Source organism: Psammomys obesus, unplaced genomic scaffold (genome assembly GCF_907164565.1).
Source record: "Psammomys obesus unplaced genomic scaffold, mPsaObe1.curated_primary_1811, whole genome shotgun sequence".
Taxonomy (NCBI): Eukaryota; Metazoa; Chordata; class Mammalia; order Rodentia; family Muridae; genus Psammomys; species Psammomys obesus.
In genome coordinates this window covers 317,201-331,916 of record NW_026590654.1, presented here as the reverse complement: position 1 = coordinate 331,916, position 14,716 = coordinate 317,201, and the positions used below count along the sequence as shown (strand labels likewise).

Below are 14,716 nucleotides of genomic sequence, written 5' to 3'. Positions count from 1 at the left end.
GACCTGAAGTGCTGCGTGTGGGCAAGCTCTGCGGCTCTGCAGAGATCGTGCTCTGCTCTTCGTTGAAGGAAGCGCTAAGGCCAGGGCCCTGTGTGGGACAAATAATGTTGGGGAGGAGGAAGTGAGTGAGTCCTTAAACCAGTCTGTGTTTCTGATACATCGACATGGAAGTCAACACATTCTCCAGTCATTGAAGTGATAAGTTTTATTTATAGATAAAAATCAAATACTGTACTTACATGGTATATTTACCTGAATTCAATTGTTTCAGTTAAATTACATATATGCAAACATATATTAATATATATTAGTTGCATGTATTAATTGTTTGGTATATTAATATATATTAATTGCATATATTAATTGCTTGAAAGACGCTAAAGAGTAAAGTGAAAAATTGGGATGACTGGGGTTTCCTACTGTGTGAGATTTTAACCAAGAAAAGGTGCTCATAAATGGTTAGGGGGCTGAGCCAGTTGGGTTCAAAGCTTTTAAAGACATTAATTATTTTCACCTGTTTATATAGATTTGAAACAGAATCTATAAAACTATTAGTTCCTGGGTAGATAACCAGGTATATCTTTTGATTTTAATTTCATGTAGGCCAAAGATGACCCAAATTTGAACAAGGGAATTTTGTATCCCAGCTGTGGTTTTAACCAGATGGTCCTAGTCCTCGGGCATGTTTTTGACTCCTTCCTTCTTGTTCCTTCTCTAATGGTAATGCGTAATGAGTTAGCGTCAGGAGCATTAGTTAGCACTGAGTCATTGATAATATACCACATTACTTATGGTATTTAAAGAACTGTGGCTCAGTGATGTTGAATTAGAACCAGAAAAGGAGCAGCTGTAATTACTGAGTGTTGTTACCCTGTTAAGTGAACTGAAGGGGAACTTAAAGAAGGAAATGTACATGAATACCAAGTCTGCCACTTTAATAACGGTGATATTAATGGTAATAGTAATAATGGTGACATTATCTATGCCGTTGAACACAAATTGTGTATAAGATGCTGTGCCAGATACAGTGGGGTAGAAATGGATGAGCCATGCTTTCATGAGCTTATAGGCAAATACAGTGGGACCTCCATAACCTTGAATTCTGTACTAACCACAGATCAGAAACCAGTCAAGCCTGTGCAGGTTTCAGACGTACTTTTATCATATATAGAGTCTTGAAGATCATTAGTTCCTGAGCAATATACTGACAATTATTTGCCTAGCATTTACACTGTATTTGGATATTTAGAAGTAATGTAGGGTATGTATAGGTTATTTTTTTTAAGTACCATTTTTATAAGATACTTGAGCATCTGCTCATTCCAGTGTCTTAGGGCAGGGGTCCTGAGCTAATCCTCTTTGAATATCGAGAGGCACATATGATGTGAGCTGTCACATAGAGATAGAAACCGAATGCCGGGAGTGCCGGAGAGAAGGTTATATTTCTACTGAGATTAAAAGATCAGATTTTAGCAGGAGTATTTTTAAGTTATGTGTGCTGGAAACTAAAATCAGTAGTCCAGTGTGCTTAGAGAATAGTTGGGGTTTAGCGAGAGGTAGAGCTGTGCTATCCATGTTTCCAAGTGTGAGGTGCAAAGAGTTGAACTTAATAGGCAATGGCAGTTCATTGAAAACTTCTTCGAACTCTGTATGTAAGTAGGTGCGTCCTTTGGAAAGACTAGTGAAGGTTGAGTAAATGCAGTTTCTCTGTACTCTTCACTGAGGACTATTATGAGAAATAACTAAAGTAATACATATTAGCATTTGGTATAGGGCCCTGGTGCCTGGTAAAGGCTGCCCCACCGTAATTGCACTGTACACTCAGAAGACAGTACCTTTTGTCCACCTTAGCGTATAGTAGCTTTCCATACCGGAGCTGTGTACAACGTACAAAAGTTCCTCACCCGTAAGGCTGCCTCAAGGTGAACTGTCTACTCAAGCCTTCAAACCTAAGTAAGCTGTACTCAACCACCTGTGAGTTTAATTGGTTAAAAGAAAGGGAGTAATAAGAGTTCTTTCAATAAGCACAAGTCCTGGAAGCTTCATCTGGAGTCAGGATAACCAGTTGGGACTTCATTTCCACTATTATTTGAAGACTTCATTAGGCTCTCCTTCATATATTTTAGAAAGTTTCCATTGTCCTAGTTTCCTCAGATGCCCCTCAGTTATAGCTGTTTCTCCTCACATTCTCTCCCCCGCCCCACTGATCCTTTCAGTCCAGTCTGCATCCCCCTCTCCCAGTCCACTCATTGAATATGTTTTCTCATTTCAGGAAGATATCGTCTGTGCCCTGGTCCTAGCCTCTCTGGGACTAGGGGTGTAGCTTAGGTATCATCTCCTTAAGGCTGATGTCCACATGTAAGCAAACACACCATATTTATCTTTCGGGGTCTAGGCTACCTTACTCAGTGTGGGGTTTTCTAGTTCCATTTGCCTGCAAATTTCCTGTTGTCACTTTTTCTTAACGACTGACTAACACTCCATTGTGTAAATTACCACGTTTCTTGATCCCTCTGTTGAGGAACATCTAGGTAATCCCCAGCTTCTGGCTCGTGAGTAGAGCGCAGTGCACATTGTTGAGCAGGGGTCCTTTGTAGGGTGAGGTTTGTGTGTGTCCAAGGGTGGGGAACACACGCTCTTAAAGAAGAGAGGAACAAAGCAGCTGGGTATGGTGGCCCACACTGTGATCACAGCCCCAGAGGTAGAGACAGGATGGTCGTGAGTTTGACGTCAGCCTGGGTGACGTGGAGAAACTCTTATCTCCATAAATGAAAGCAAGCAAGAAAAAAAGATTACAAAATCAAAACTACATCTTTTTAATTACCTTCAAAACCTTCCCTATGCACTTATTTTTTTAAAATCTCCTTAAAGCATGTATTTTTTACTTTTTATACAAAGGACTTTATAACATATGTAATATGCATAGATTCTGTATTTTGATATTTTCCTTCAGTTTCTTGTGTATAGTAATTTGGATGTCTTACTCCACTAAGAAAAAGTCTCATGATTTTCCTTAATGTGGTTATGCAATAATGTATTTCTCCTTGAAGGTAATTGTTGTTTGGAGTGAAGGGGAAGGCACTGAGATGGCTCTGTAGTTAAAGATGGGCTTGTCACCAAACCTGATGACAGGCGTTTGATCATGGAGTAAAGGAGAGTTGTCCTCTCTCTACATGTTACTAAATTAATATTTAAATTTTTTAATGTATCAAGTTAATTTACTTCTAATAAAGTTTTAATGGTTATGCTGTAAGACCAAAACATGAGTTTTTCTAATATTCTGGTTTTCTTTTCTCCTCTTTTTACCTATAAATTAGAATTTGTTAACAAGCTTAGTCCCTCTTTTCTTTTCAAGATAACATTTATGGTCAAGATAGATTATCTGAAAAAAAAATAAGTGAAAGGGGTGTACTGGAAAGTAATTTTGTTTCCATATTAAAATGCTGAAGTATTGGAAAAATAGTAAAATATGAAGTGGAAAATACACACAAGGTAGTCAATTATATAATGTGTTTGTCTCAGATTTATTGCACTTTCCTTAATCCATAGAAAATGGCAGCATCCACCACAAACCCACAAAACATCACTTTCCAAGTGTGGCTGACTTGCACATTCCTTTAAGAAGAACTTGTAACTGATGAGACGGAAGAAGTGGCCAGCATTTGTGCCCTTGTGGCAGTGCGTTAAGTGAAGAAATTGGCGAAGTTTCTTACTCTAGAACTTGCTTTGTAGACCAGGCTGTCCTCAAACTCCATCTACTTGCCTCTGCCTCCCAAATAATGGGATTATAGGAAGGTTTCATTTTAAAAAGAGAGGACATAAGTCATGGCTACATTCACTGACTATAATGTATATTGCTTTTCTTTGGAAAGTTAATTATTCTGGGCTTGAAAAGTTTTCTGGTTTTGATAGTCCTTGCTCTCTTCAAGTTAAACTATAATAGCTAACTTAAAATAGTTAGCTTTTGGATGACTGGTTTGATATATTTGTTGTCTTGACAGTTAACTGATTTTACAATGTGATTCCAAATTTAAAATTCTATAACAGAGTTATTGCTGAAGACTTTATAATCTTATTTTTACTTTTTTTTTTATTTGTTTGGGAGTTTTTGTTTGTTTTGTTTTGCTTTTCCTTGATACAGGGTCTCTACATAGTCCTGGCTGTCCTAGAGCTCACTTCATAACCCACAATGGCCCAATTTGTTTGTCTCAATGCTAAGATTAAAAGCATGCACTACCATGCCTGGCAATTATTGTTTGTTTGTTTGTTTGTTCTTAAATGGTGATAGTATTTAAATTTCAGATTTATTGTTGTTGAATGGCTGTAATTTTTTATTTCTCTCATAGAAAAATAATATTAACAGATATTTTGAGATTATCTTGCTAAAATTATAACATTATACTTCAAGAAATATAATTTTAATAATTTGTTAGAAAAATAGCCTGGGCTATAGCCTGATGGCCTGGGCATGGTGGCTCACCCTTAAATCCTAGCAACCTGGAGGCAGAGGGAGGTGGAATGAGTTGGCGGCCAGCCTGGTGTACATAGAGAATTTCAGGCCAGCTAGCATGACATAGTGACACCCTGTGTGGATAAGAAGAAAAAGAAGAATGTTGGCTTTTTTAAGGCTGATTAACGAATCACATATCAAGAAGTATTACCTACATGACCTATAATGTGATATTCATATACTACAGCAACAGTGTAAAAAGTATTGAAATAAAATATATGCTGAGATAATACAATTCTCTTTTTAGGTGTCAGTTGGAAATCTAACTTCCTATAACTTTAAAAGGTGGTAACATCATCTAGCTATTCTGACTGCACATCACACTCTTTTTATGGTAAAGACATTATTTCAGAATATCTTGAAGTCTGATAATGTCAGCCAGTCCACAGAAGCAACATGACTTAAAAGTTAGTATTAAATGCCAGCAGGGAGGGAGAAGCAAGCATCCTGCCTTCTCATTGGACACCCTGGAGAGGTTGCTGTTTTATCAGCTGATAGGAGAATGTTGACATGTATCTAGTTCTGTTAAGATGTGATATACATGTTCCTAAAAATCACTGAGTTATAAAAGTAGCTTTCCTGAAAACAGCACAGAGCTGTAAAGAAAAAGATTAGAGACACAGCTCTCCAAAACTTGACTCAAATATTTTTTTAAAGCTAAGAACCTTTTTAAAAATATAGTACAGTTTTATTCATGTTAAAAATTCAAGAAAGGGCCTGGTGTTGGTAGCACATGCCTTTAATCCCAGCACTTGGGAGGCAGAGGCAGGCAGATCTCTGAGTTTGAGGCCAGCCTGGTCTACAGAGTGAGTTCTAGGACAGCCAGGGCTACGCAGAGAGACCCTGTGTGCCTGGGGTGGGGGTGGGGTGGCAAGAAATGTGTATAAATACTGTAATAGATATTGTACGTTGCCTTGAATAAGACCTGAAATTTGCCTGCAGAAGTGAGCTTTATGAAATAGTGAACTGAGAGTTCTGAAACCAAAGAAACTGTAACACAGGATGTGGCTGGCACAGTTCATAATGTGCAGACGCAGAAACTAGGAAAGGTTGGAGCTGTGCTCTTGTGTTTTTTGTGTACTGTAGTAGTTCAGCTTTTCTTAAACAGATTTTTTTTATTTACCTAGTATAAATATTTACCGAGCTGAAATTGTAGCAAAATATACCTAATATTCAAACAGCGGTTTAATATTTCAGTTGTTAGAGCAAATTTGTCACTTCAAAATAGATGTTACAACCAAGCTGATTTCTAGCTGAAGGCAAGGGAAACACTTGAACTTGAAGAGGTTAGGTACTATTATGGTAGCCTTCAAAAGCTAGGTATATTCTGATCCTTAGAGATTTACTGCAGAGTGTCGGGGAGCAGGGTCTGTGCATGCAAATGCCGTGCCCAGAGAGGCAGTCCTCTTGAGCTAGGTGTTAGAAGCCGTCCCAGCATGGGAACTGAACTCAGGTCCTCTGAATTAGCACTGTACATTTTTAACTACTAACCGTCTCTGTGTCGCTACCACACAGCAGTGAACAGGATAGTGTCACCACTTTGAAATGGGAAAACTGGTGGTTTTGTGTCAGTAGTGTCGTAAGCAGTCAGGGATTAGTTCTGAGAAGCAGGTGTCGGTTGTTGAGTAGTCCAGCAGCACAGGTCTACTGCTGTTTCCTAGCCTCTGGATGTTCTACCTCTATAGAGTAGCTTCCCAGTATTCTCCCAGCTCAGCAGGCGCGGTTTACAGAACTTCACCCCAAAGTCAATTTTAGACCGTGTTAGAATAGGCAAGTAATCAATCTCCTTCCTTCTTGTCCATAACGAAGGGAGAATCTTAATGCAGTTGAGAAGTGAAATTTATGTCTTTTTTTATATTATTGTTTGATATTTAACAGAAATGTATTTTTCTTTATCAAAATAATTAAATTTGTTGCATGGTGGTATATGCTGAAAATCCCAGCGGTGGGGTAGTAGACAGGTGGACCCCTGGGGCTTACTGGCCAGCCATTCTAGTCAGCTCTGTAAGTTCCAGGCTAATGAAAGACTCTGTCTTTTACATGCTTTGTCTTACAGGACAGTATTTCCTTCAGGTGCCTCTACATTTACCAGTATATGGCAGAGTGATCCAGTGAACTTTGGAAGTTCTAGATTCTGTTCATCTTCTTTACTGCCTGGGGTTTATGCTTCAGATAAAAGTATTAAAAGAATTCTCTAAGCAACATTTCTTGAACATATTACCACCAAAATCTTATAGCATTACTCAAAACATAAGTGACACTGAGTTTTCAAATATGTTTTGTTTTGTTTTGTTTTGTTTTGTTTTGAGACAGGATCTCTCTGTGAAGCCCTGGCTGTCTGGAACTTGCTCTGTAGACCAGGCTGCCCTCGAAATCACAGATCACCTGTCTTTGCCTCCTGAGTGCTGAAGTTACGGATGCGCGCCGTCACACCTGGCTGAAATAGAGTTCTTACAATTGGAATTACTGAAGTTGTTCTTGTTCCTCCTCGGCTTGATCACAGTACCCATCGGTGTCGTGAGAGAGAGGTGTCGTGAGAGGCTCATTCCTGCTAACCAGAGGTCATGGTGGCTCTCCCGCTTTACAGCACTGATGCTCAGCGTGTGTCTCAAAAAACTTAGTGTGGTTTTCTCAGGAGCAGAGCATCAGACTGTGCTGTGATTAGACCAGCTACGCTTACCTTCTTTGATAAGCTTTATCGCTTGTCAAGGTGAGAGCACTTAAAGAAACCAGCAGAAAAGATGATACGCTGTGTCTGTGGGACATGGAGAGCACTGTAAGGAAGTGCTGGGAAATAGTCTCCAGAGGAGCTTCAAGTTACAGCTTGATTTCTTTCCATCAGCTTCAGAGTCCTCATCCTCTAGAGGTGCCTTATAATCCTCACAGAGGAAAAGTAGTATGTAGATGCGAGTTGTTTTTTGTTTTGTTTTTAAATGTTGGAAGAATGGTATGGGAAACTTTTTAAATGAGTGCCAGTTGAAAAGTGAATTCAAAAACTAAAACAAAGCAACTTAATATCATTTAACTGTCTTCTGGCCTCCTTTGTTTCTAATAAATCATGCCTAAATGGGCATGTTAGCTCACCCCTGTAATACTAGAACTCAGAGAGCTAAAGCAGGAGGATTGCCCCAAGTTCAAAACCGCCTTGGGCTAGAGAGTGAGCCCTGTCTATAAATACGCTGTTCTGTTGGATATTGGGTTAAGTTTAAGGTTTCTTTCCTGGTTTATAGCAGTAAGGCCATATTAGGCCTCTATATGTTTTGGTTTTTTGGGGTTTTTTTGTTTTTTTTGTTTTTTTTTAAGTATAAATTTAAAAAGTATAAATATCTTTCACTAACTTGGGGGAAATTAGTCACAGTTCCATCAGGTTTATTTGCTTTTATCCACCTGCTTCTCGGTCCTGTTTTTCTGGCCTCTAAATTCAAGGACATGAAAGCTGTTGGTGCTATCTGCTGGACCCTGAGGGTCTGAAACACCCTACTCCCACTCAGCACTCTGTCCATCTTCCAGATTGCTTCAAGTTCACTGACTTCACTTCTCTTATTTCCTACTGTTGATAAGTATGTCCAGGGGATTGTTTGCTTCAGATGTTTAGTTCTTAAATAGAAGAATGTTATGTGCAGTTTCATATGTATGAATACATAGATATACTCTACTTATTCCTGAGAAGTCCGAGTATATTCACCCTTACACTAACGAGCTGCTTTCAAGTCCATATTGCTATTTTGGGCTATATTTTGGGCTTGTTCTCCATTGGTTGTCTTTTTCTTAAGTATGGGTTAGTGTTTCCTGTTCCTGTTTGGTTTTAATCATTTAGAATGTGATTAAGGACAGGAATGACTGTCTTAGAAATAGAAAATCTGGCTTTTTATGTTTCCCTCAGTGGATAATGGTGCTTGGTTTGTTTTAGGGGACAGTTAATTTTAACCTTAGCGCTCTCATATATGTAGTTGAGAGATCAAACCAGTGCGCAAAGAACACACAAGATCCAGCTTCTGGCTCGTGACCCCCTCTTTCCATGAGCCACTCTGTCCTGTCAGGAAGTAGGCATCTTTGTGCATCTGCACACGGTTCTCATTTGTGTCCTCGCTGTCTAGAAAACCAGGCTAGTAGTGAGTGGCTGTTCACGCTTCAGTATTGGAGTCAGTCAGTTTGTTTCATTTTCCGTCTTCTTATCATGAAGGTGTTTCTCATTTAGATGTTTATTTGCCTGTTCCGAATATTGTGTGTAAATTATTTTTTAAATCTAAGTCATTGAAGTGTGTTTTAGAAATTGTAATATGAAAGCGACTTTACAGTAAAACTTTCATCCAGTGAATATTGCACCTTTTGTGAACCCAGGTTTGGTCTACTCCTGGCCTGGGAATACAATACTTAGCTTCAGAGTCCTCATCCTCTAGAGGTGCCTTATAATCCTCACGGAGGAAAAGTAGTATGTAGATGCGAGTTGTTTTTTGTTTTGTTTTTAAATGTTGGAAGAATGGTATGGGAAACTTTTTAAATGAGTGCCAATTGAAAAGTGAATTTAAGGAAGTAAAATGAGAGAGCCTTTGAGTATCTATGGGAGAAATGTTAAAGGCAAGAGCAGTAAGTCCAAAAGTCTTCAAGGAAAAACATGACTGGCTTCTTTTGAGGATATACCAGAAGCCCATTAGCAGCTAAGGGAACAGGAATGTGTTAGAAATGGAATAAGAGGATGGTAGTAGCAAGAGGCCTGGTGTGCAGCTTTGAGGGGGCGGGCAGCTGCTTTGGTGAACTCTTCACAAAGACTGTTGATGGGGAAGACAGAAGGTGTGAAAGGCATGGACACTGACACAAAGAACGGAGGGAGAACAGCGACCGTTAAACTTACGCTCATAGCTAAAGTAGATTAAGGTGGCCCAGACAAAAGCAGTAGGGGTGAAAATAGTCAGACACAAGAGACTTTTGCAAATAAAGACAGCGTAATTCATGGTAATAAAGATGGAACAAGAGAAGAAACACTTATGTACATGATACAATGGAAAACTGAAGTAGAAAAGACTCAAGGTTATTTTGTATAGAGGAGAAGTTGAAAGCAAAGTATAAATAGTTTGTAGCATTAAATTTACGTAAAATACAGTTTTTCAGGTTCTTCTACAGTTTATTTTGTTAGGTGCTGAGGCGTATACCCTTTCATGCTGTAATTATAAATTCACAGCAGTATTCGCTCTAAATTCGGTTCTTATTAATTTTTTTTTTCCTTTCTTTCACAGAAAATGCTTGGCCAGAAGAGATGAATACTAATTCCACTCAGGCCTAGAATTGCCTATTGAGATAGTCCTGAGCAGGCGACATACGAATGGCCCAAGGAAGCCACCAAATTGATTTTCAGGTTTTACATGACCTGCGACAAAAATTCCCTGAAGTGCCTGAAGTTGTTGTATCCAGGTGTATGTTACAGGTTAGTGCCCAGTGGTCTCTGGATTGACTAACAGAGCACTAATATTTATCCGATGCTTTTTAGATTGGAGGAGGGGTCTTTGTTGGCATTACTGTGCTGTAATGGAAAGAAATGGTCTTTGGTATCTCATAATAATGTGGCCTGTGGCAAAATGCGGCTCTTAGTACCCGCCTGACTTACAGGCAGGAGAGCTAACATGCTAGCTTACATGATCTTGCTCCTTTTCCCCTTGTCCTCTTGTCAGGTTTTTAAAATCTCAGATCTTTGTATAAAAATAGAAAAAATAATTAAGGAGTCAGAAAACTTGTTCTTGTATTGATTTGGTACTCTGAACATTTGTCAAAACCCTGTTTGCACTTGAGTTTCTTCTCTCTGACATGAGGGATTTTTATGAACAGTGCATAAGTTCCAAATTGTAAAGAAAAAAAAAAATGTTGTTTTATATTTCTTAGTTTACTTTCTAGGTTTTCCAGTTAATCTGTCCAACTTTTACATTGTTCTTAGTATACAAAATTTTAGAAATCCATAATTCTAAATATTATTAAATATTTAGTGATAGTTGTAGCTCGCCATTTATTTAACCTGGAAATCTTTTTTATCAAAAAGTAATCTGGGGATCCTTCAAATTTTGACAGTATAACTTTTCAAATCAAGTAGAAGGTAGAAATTTGTAGGAAAAATAAAGCTATGTGACAGTATTCAGAAAGTCATTGAAAATCTATAGGAAAATAATGTAGGTTCTTTAACAGATTTCTTGATGTTAAAAGAACTATCTAGAACACTTACTTATAGCACAGTGATTTTGTTTTATTTTGTTTTTTTGAGACCATGTTTCCCTGTGTAGTACAGGCTGGCCTCAGAGTTAAAGATCTCCCTGCCTCTGCCACCTGAGTCCTGGGATTAAAGGCGTGAGCCACCACTACCCCATGCTCAGTGATATTTTAAAATCAGCTAACTGGGAATAAAGTGTAAGGTCTTTTCTAGAACTGCTTAAGGAATTTTCAAAAGGTAAAGAAGATATCTTATGTATACTTCAGTATAATTTTGATGTATTGAGAAAATAAACCAAGTGTTCCAGAGGCAAAAGCACTGGGGGGAAAAACTCAACCATTTCTCACTTTTTGCTTGCTCATTTCTTGTTTAAATGGTATGGACTATTGTTTCCTACCAATAAGAGTTCTGGGGTCATTTTTATCACATTGTAAACATTTTAACATCATTCATTTCTCTCTGGCTCCTAGTCTTGCAGCTCTGAATTTGTTTCCTCTCATTTTGTCTACGTTGTATTGGTAGGTCTCTCGCTACTCACGTCCATTACCAGATTTTGTTATTGCCTGTCTTCTAGCTGGCTGCTCTGTCAGAAGAATATTTATCTCCTTGCATCTGAAGTATAAGCAGAATGGTCTTCCCAAAATACTCTTTTCTGTTTACTTCTCTCTCTTTTTTTTTATCCTCCATTACTTAATCCCAACTCCTTTTGCAACCATGTGTTTCATGAAATTTCCCATGTAAACGAACCTTCACTCCTAGGACCAGCTAGTCTTGTTTCACTCGCTTTGGAACATGGCTTAGCTAACTCTCATTCCCTTCTCCAAGAACGCTAAGGTTTCTATGTTGGTTTTGTTTTGTTTTTTGTTTTGTTTTGTTTTGTTTTGTTTTGTTTTGTTTTGGAGAGGGTTGGCAGTTTGTCTGTCTGTTGTCTTCTCATCCAAGTTGTATATGCCCTGTGAACCGTCAAGGTGAACGTACCTCATTAATCCAGTCGTGTGTGTGTGTGTGTGTGTGTGTGTGTGTGTGTGTGTGTGTGTACACATTAATTCATATAGGTGCCCATATATCTTCAAGTATGTTACACATGTGTATGGGTAGATGCCTGAGAGGAACCCCTAGTGTTATTTTTTTTTTTTCTGGAGCTTTACATGTTTTTTTGAAACATGTAAAGTTTTTTTAAAACTTGTTCTAATGTACGTGTGTTTAGGGCTGACCAGGGCTCATCCCTAGAGAAGATTGCTTTTCCCTCTCAGCAGCCATTGATTGCCTATAGCTCCTCCTCTGGGAGTGGTGCCTCATGGAGCCTCCCCTGTCTGCATTGGCATATTAACTGGTGTGGTTGTACAGGTCTTCTTTAGGCAGCCATACTGTCATGATTTCATAGCTGTCGCTTCCCGTCATGCTATAAGACACTGTCTCACAGCAAGCATCCTAGTCCTCTGGCTCATAAAATCTTACCCCTCCTCCATGGAGTAGGGATTGTGTTGTAGATATACCAGTTGATACTGGGTACCGCACAGCTGGTTATTCTCTGCGTCTTGACCGGTTGTAGATTTCCTTGATGGTCTCCGTTGCCAAAAGAAATTGCTTTGATGAGAGGGGAGAGCTAACCATATGTGGCTTTTAAAAAATACTTAGAATTTAGCTGGGGTGTTATAAACCTAGCTAACTCTCATTGCCTGGAGAGGTCATAGGCCCTAGAAAACAGACTATTTCCGTTTTCCAAAACTGCCTACCTGATTGGTTACAGGCTCTTGCGGGGGGGGGAAAAGCTCAGTTTTATTTGTCATTAAGTCTTCCACAGCCTTGAAGATTGCTGCATATATGGTTGAAAACTATAAGCACTAAAAATTAACTTACATGGTCTTTAGTTTAAAAGAATTTGTTTAACAATTGACTATATAAATACTGGCTTATTTTCTGAGTAGTTTGAGGAACTTTGCATTTTATCATTTCACTTTTAAAAGAAATTTAATTATACCTTATATTGTTAAGTTGATTACTTTGTTAGTGTAAAAATTGTATTTTTTTATTAAGCTGCATTTTTACTGTATTTGAAGGACAATTCTTAGACAAGGATTTGGTTTACATTTATCTGTTACTAATAAGTTTTCCATTATACTAATAATGAGAATTAATAATTCAATATATACATAAAATAGTTCTCAAATCAAAAGATGTTCAGTCTGGAGATTGTATTAGCCATCACATGCTAATTGTATAGTACTGCTGTGGTAATGATGTCTGTATTCACAGCTCACGAGGAAGACTGACCTGTTCTTATTTTGTCTGTAGAACAACAACAACCTGGATGCCTGCTGTGCTGTTCTCTCTCAGGAGAGTACACGGTATCTTTATGGTGAAGGAGACCTGAACTTTTCAGATGAGTCTGGAATTTCTGGTCTACGCAATCACATGACTTCTCTCAACTTGGACTTGCAGTCACAGAATGTTTACCACCACGGAAGAGAAGGAAGTAGAGTAAATGGAAGTAGGACTCTGACACACAGCGTCAGTGATGGACAGCTTCAAGGTGGGCAGTCCAACAATGAACTGTTCCAGCAGGAGCCACAGACAGCACCAGCTCAAGTTCCTCACGGCTTCAGTGTGTTTGGAATGCCCAGCACATCTGGTGCTTCAAATTCAACACCACATCTTGGATTTCACCTAGGCAGCAAAGGGCCACCTAACCTCTCTCAGCAAACTCCCAGATTTAATCCTATTATGGTAACGTTAGCCCCAAACATACAGACTGGTCGGAGTACTCCTACGTCTTTGCACATACATGGTGTACCTCCGCCTGTACTTAACAGCCCACAGGGAAATTCTATCTATATTAGGCCTTATATTACAACTCCTAGTGGTACAGCTCGGCAGACACAACAGCATTCTGGCTGGGTATCTCAGTTTAATCCCGTGAACCCTCAGCAAGCCTACCAACCTTCGCAGCCTGGTCCTTGGACTACTTACCCTGCGTCCAGTCCTTTGCCACATACCTCAACCCAACAGCCGAATCAGCAGGGCCACCAGACCTCTCATGTCTACATGCCCATCAGCTCGCCAACTACCCCACAGCCACCAGCAGTCCATTCGTCGGGTAGCGCTCAGTCTTCTGCCCAGTATAACATTCAGAACATTTCAACAGGACCTCGAAAAAACCAGATAGAAATCAAACTTGAACCCCCACAGAGAAACAGTTCTTCAAAATTACGTGCTTCTGGACCTCGAACTGCCAGCACTTCAATGGTCAACAGCCAGACCTTAAATAGAAATCAGCCCACTGTTTACATAGCTGCCAGTCCTCCAAGTACTGATGAGATGGTCTCCCGTAGTCAACCTAAGGTCTATATTTCAGCCAATGCCACCACAGGAGATGAGCAGGGCATGCGGAATCAACCTACACTCTTCATATCCACAAACTCTGGGCCATCTGCCACCTCCAGGAACATGTCTGGGCAAGTGAGCATGGGTCCTGCCTTTATCCATCACCACCCTCCCAAAAGCCGAGTGTTGGGTGGTAACTCTGCAACGTCTCCCCGAGTGGTGGTCACTCAGCCCAACACGAAATATACTTTCAAAATTACAGTTTCTCCCAATAAGCCCCCGGCAGTCTCCCCAGGGGTAGTCTCCCCTACCTTTGAACTTACAAATCTTCTAAATCAGCCTGACCATTATGTAGAAACAGAGAATATGCAGCACCTCACGGACCCTGCTTTAGCACATGTGGATAGGATAAGCGAAGCGCGGAAACTGAGTGTGGGATCTGATGATGCTGCCTACACGCAAGGTAATGCTAACGTTAAAGGAGGGATCGTTTTCCTTGCTGCATTGACCGAACATGGGTTTCAGAGCAGAAATGGGCGTCCACATGCCGTCTGGTCTGTCTGACTTGTTCTGCAGTACTGCCTTCCTACACTAAGTATTCTTCCACTTGGCTGTATCCCTGACCCAACTTCTGTCTTCAAATGTCCCAAATAATCATTATTTTCACTTTTGAAAGGAGTCATATAAAT

At 39.6% G+C, this 14,716-nt stretch overlaps 1 protein-coding gene across 3 annotated transcripts in view; it reads left to right on the top strand.

Annotated features, from left to right (window-relative positions):
* Tab2 (TGF-beta activated kinase 1 (MAP3K7) binding protein 2) overlaps positions 1-14,716 on the top strand; it is a 30,906-nt gene that overhangs the window by 425 nt on the left and 15,765 nt on the right. For 2 of the 3 annotated variants that reach the window (XM_055608061.1, XM_055608058.1), the window contains exons 2-3: positions 9,745-9,932; positions 12,999-14,490. In XM_055608061.1, coding sequence (XP_055464036.1) covers positions 9,831-9,932; positions 12,999-14,490 — 1,594 coding nt within the window. In that variant the 5' untranslated portion in view covers positions 9,745-9,830. Of the gene's footprint in view, positions 1-6,774; positions 7,221-9,744; positions 9,933-12,998; positions 14,491-14,716 lie in introns of those variants that run through there. The other variant, XM_055608060.1, reaches the window with a different exon arrangement.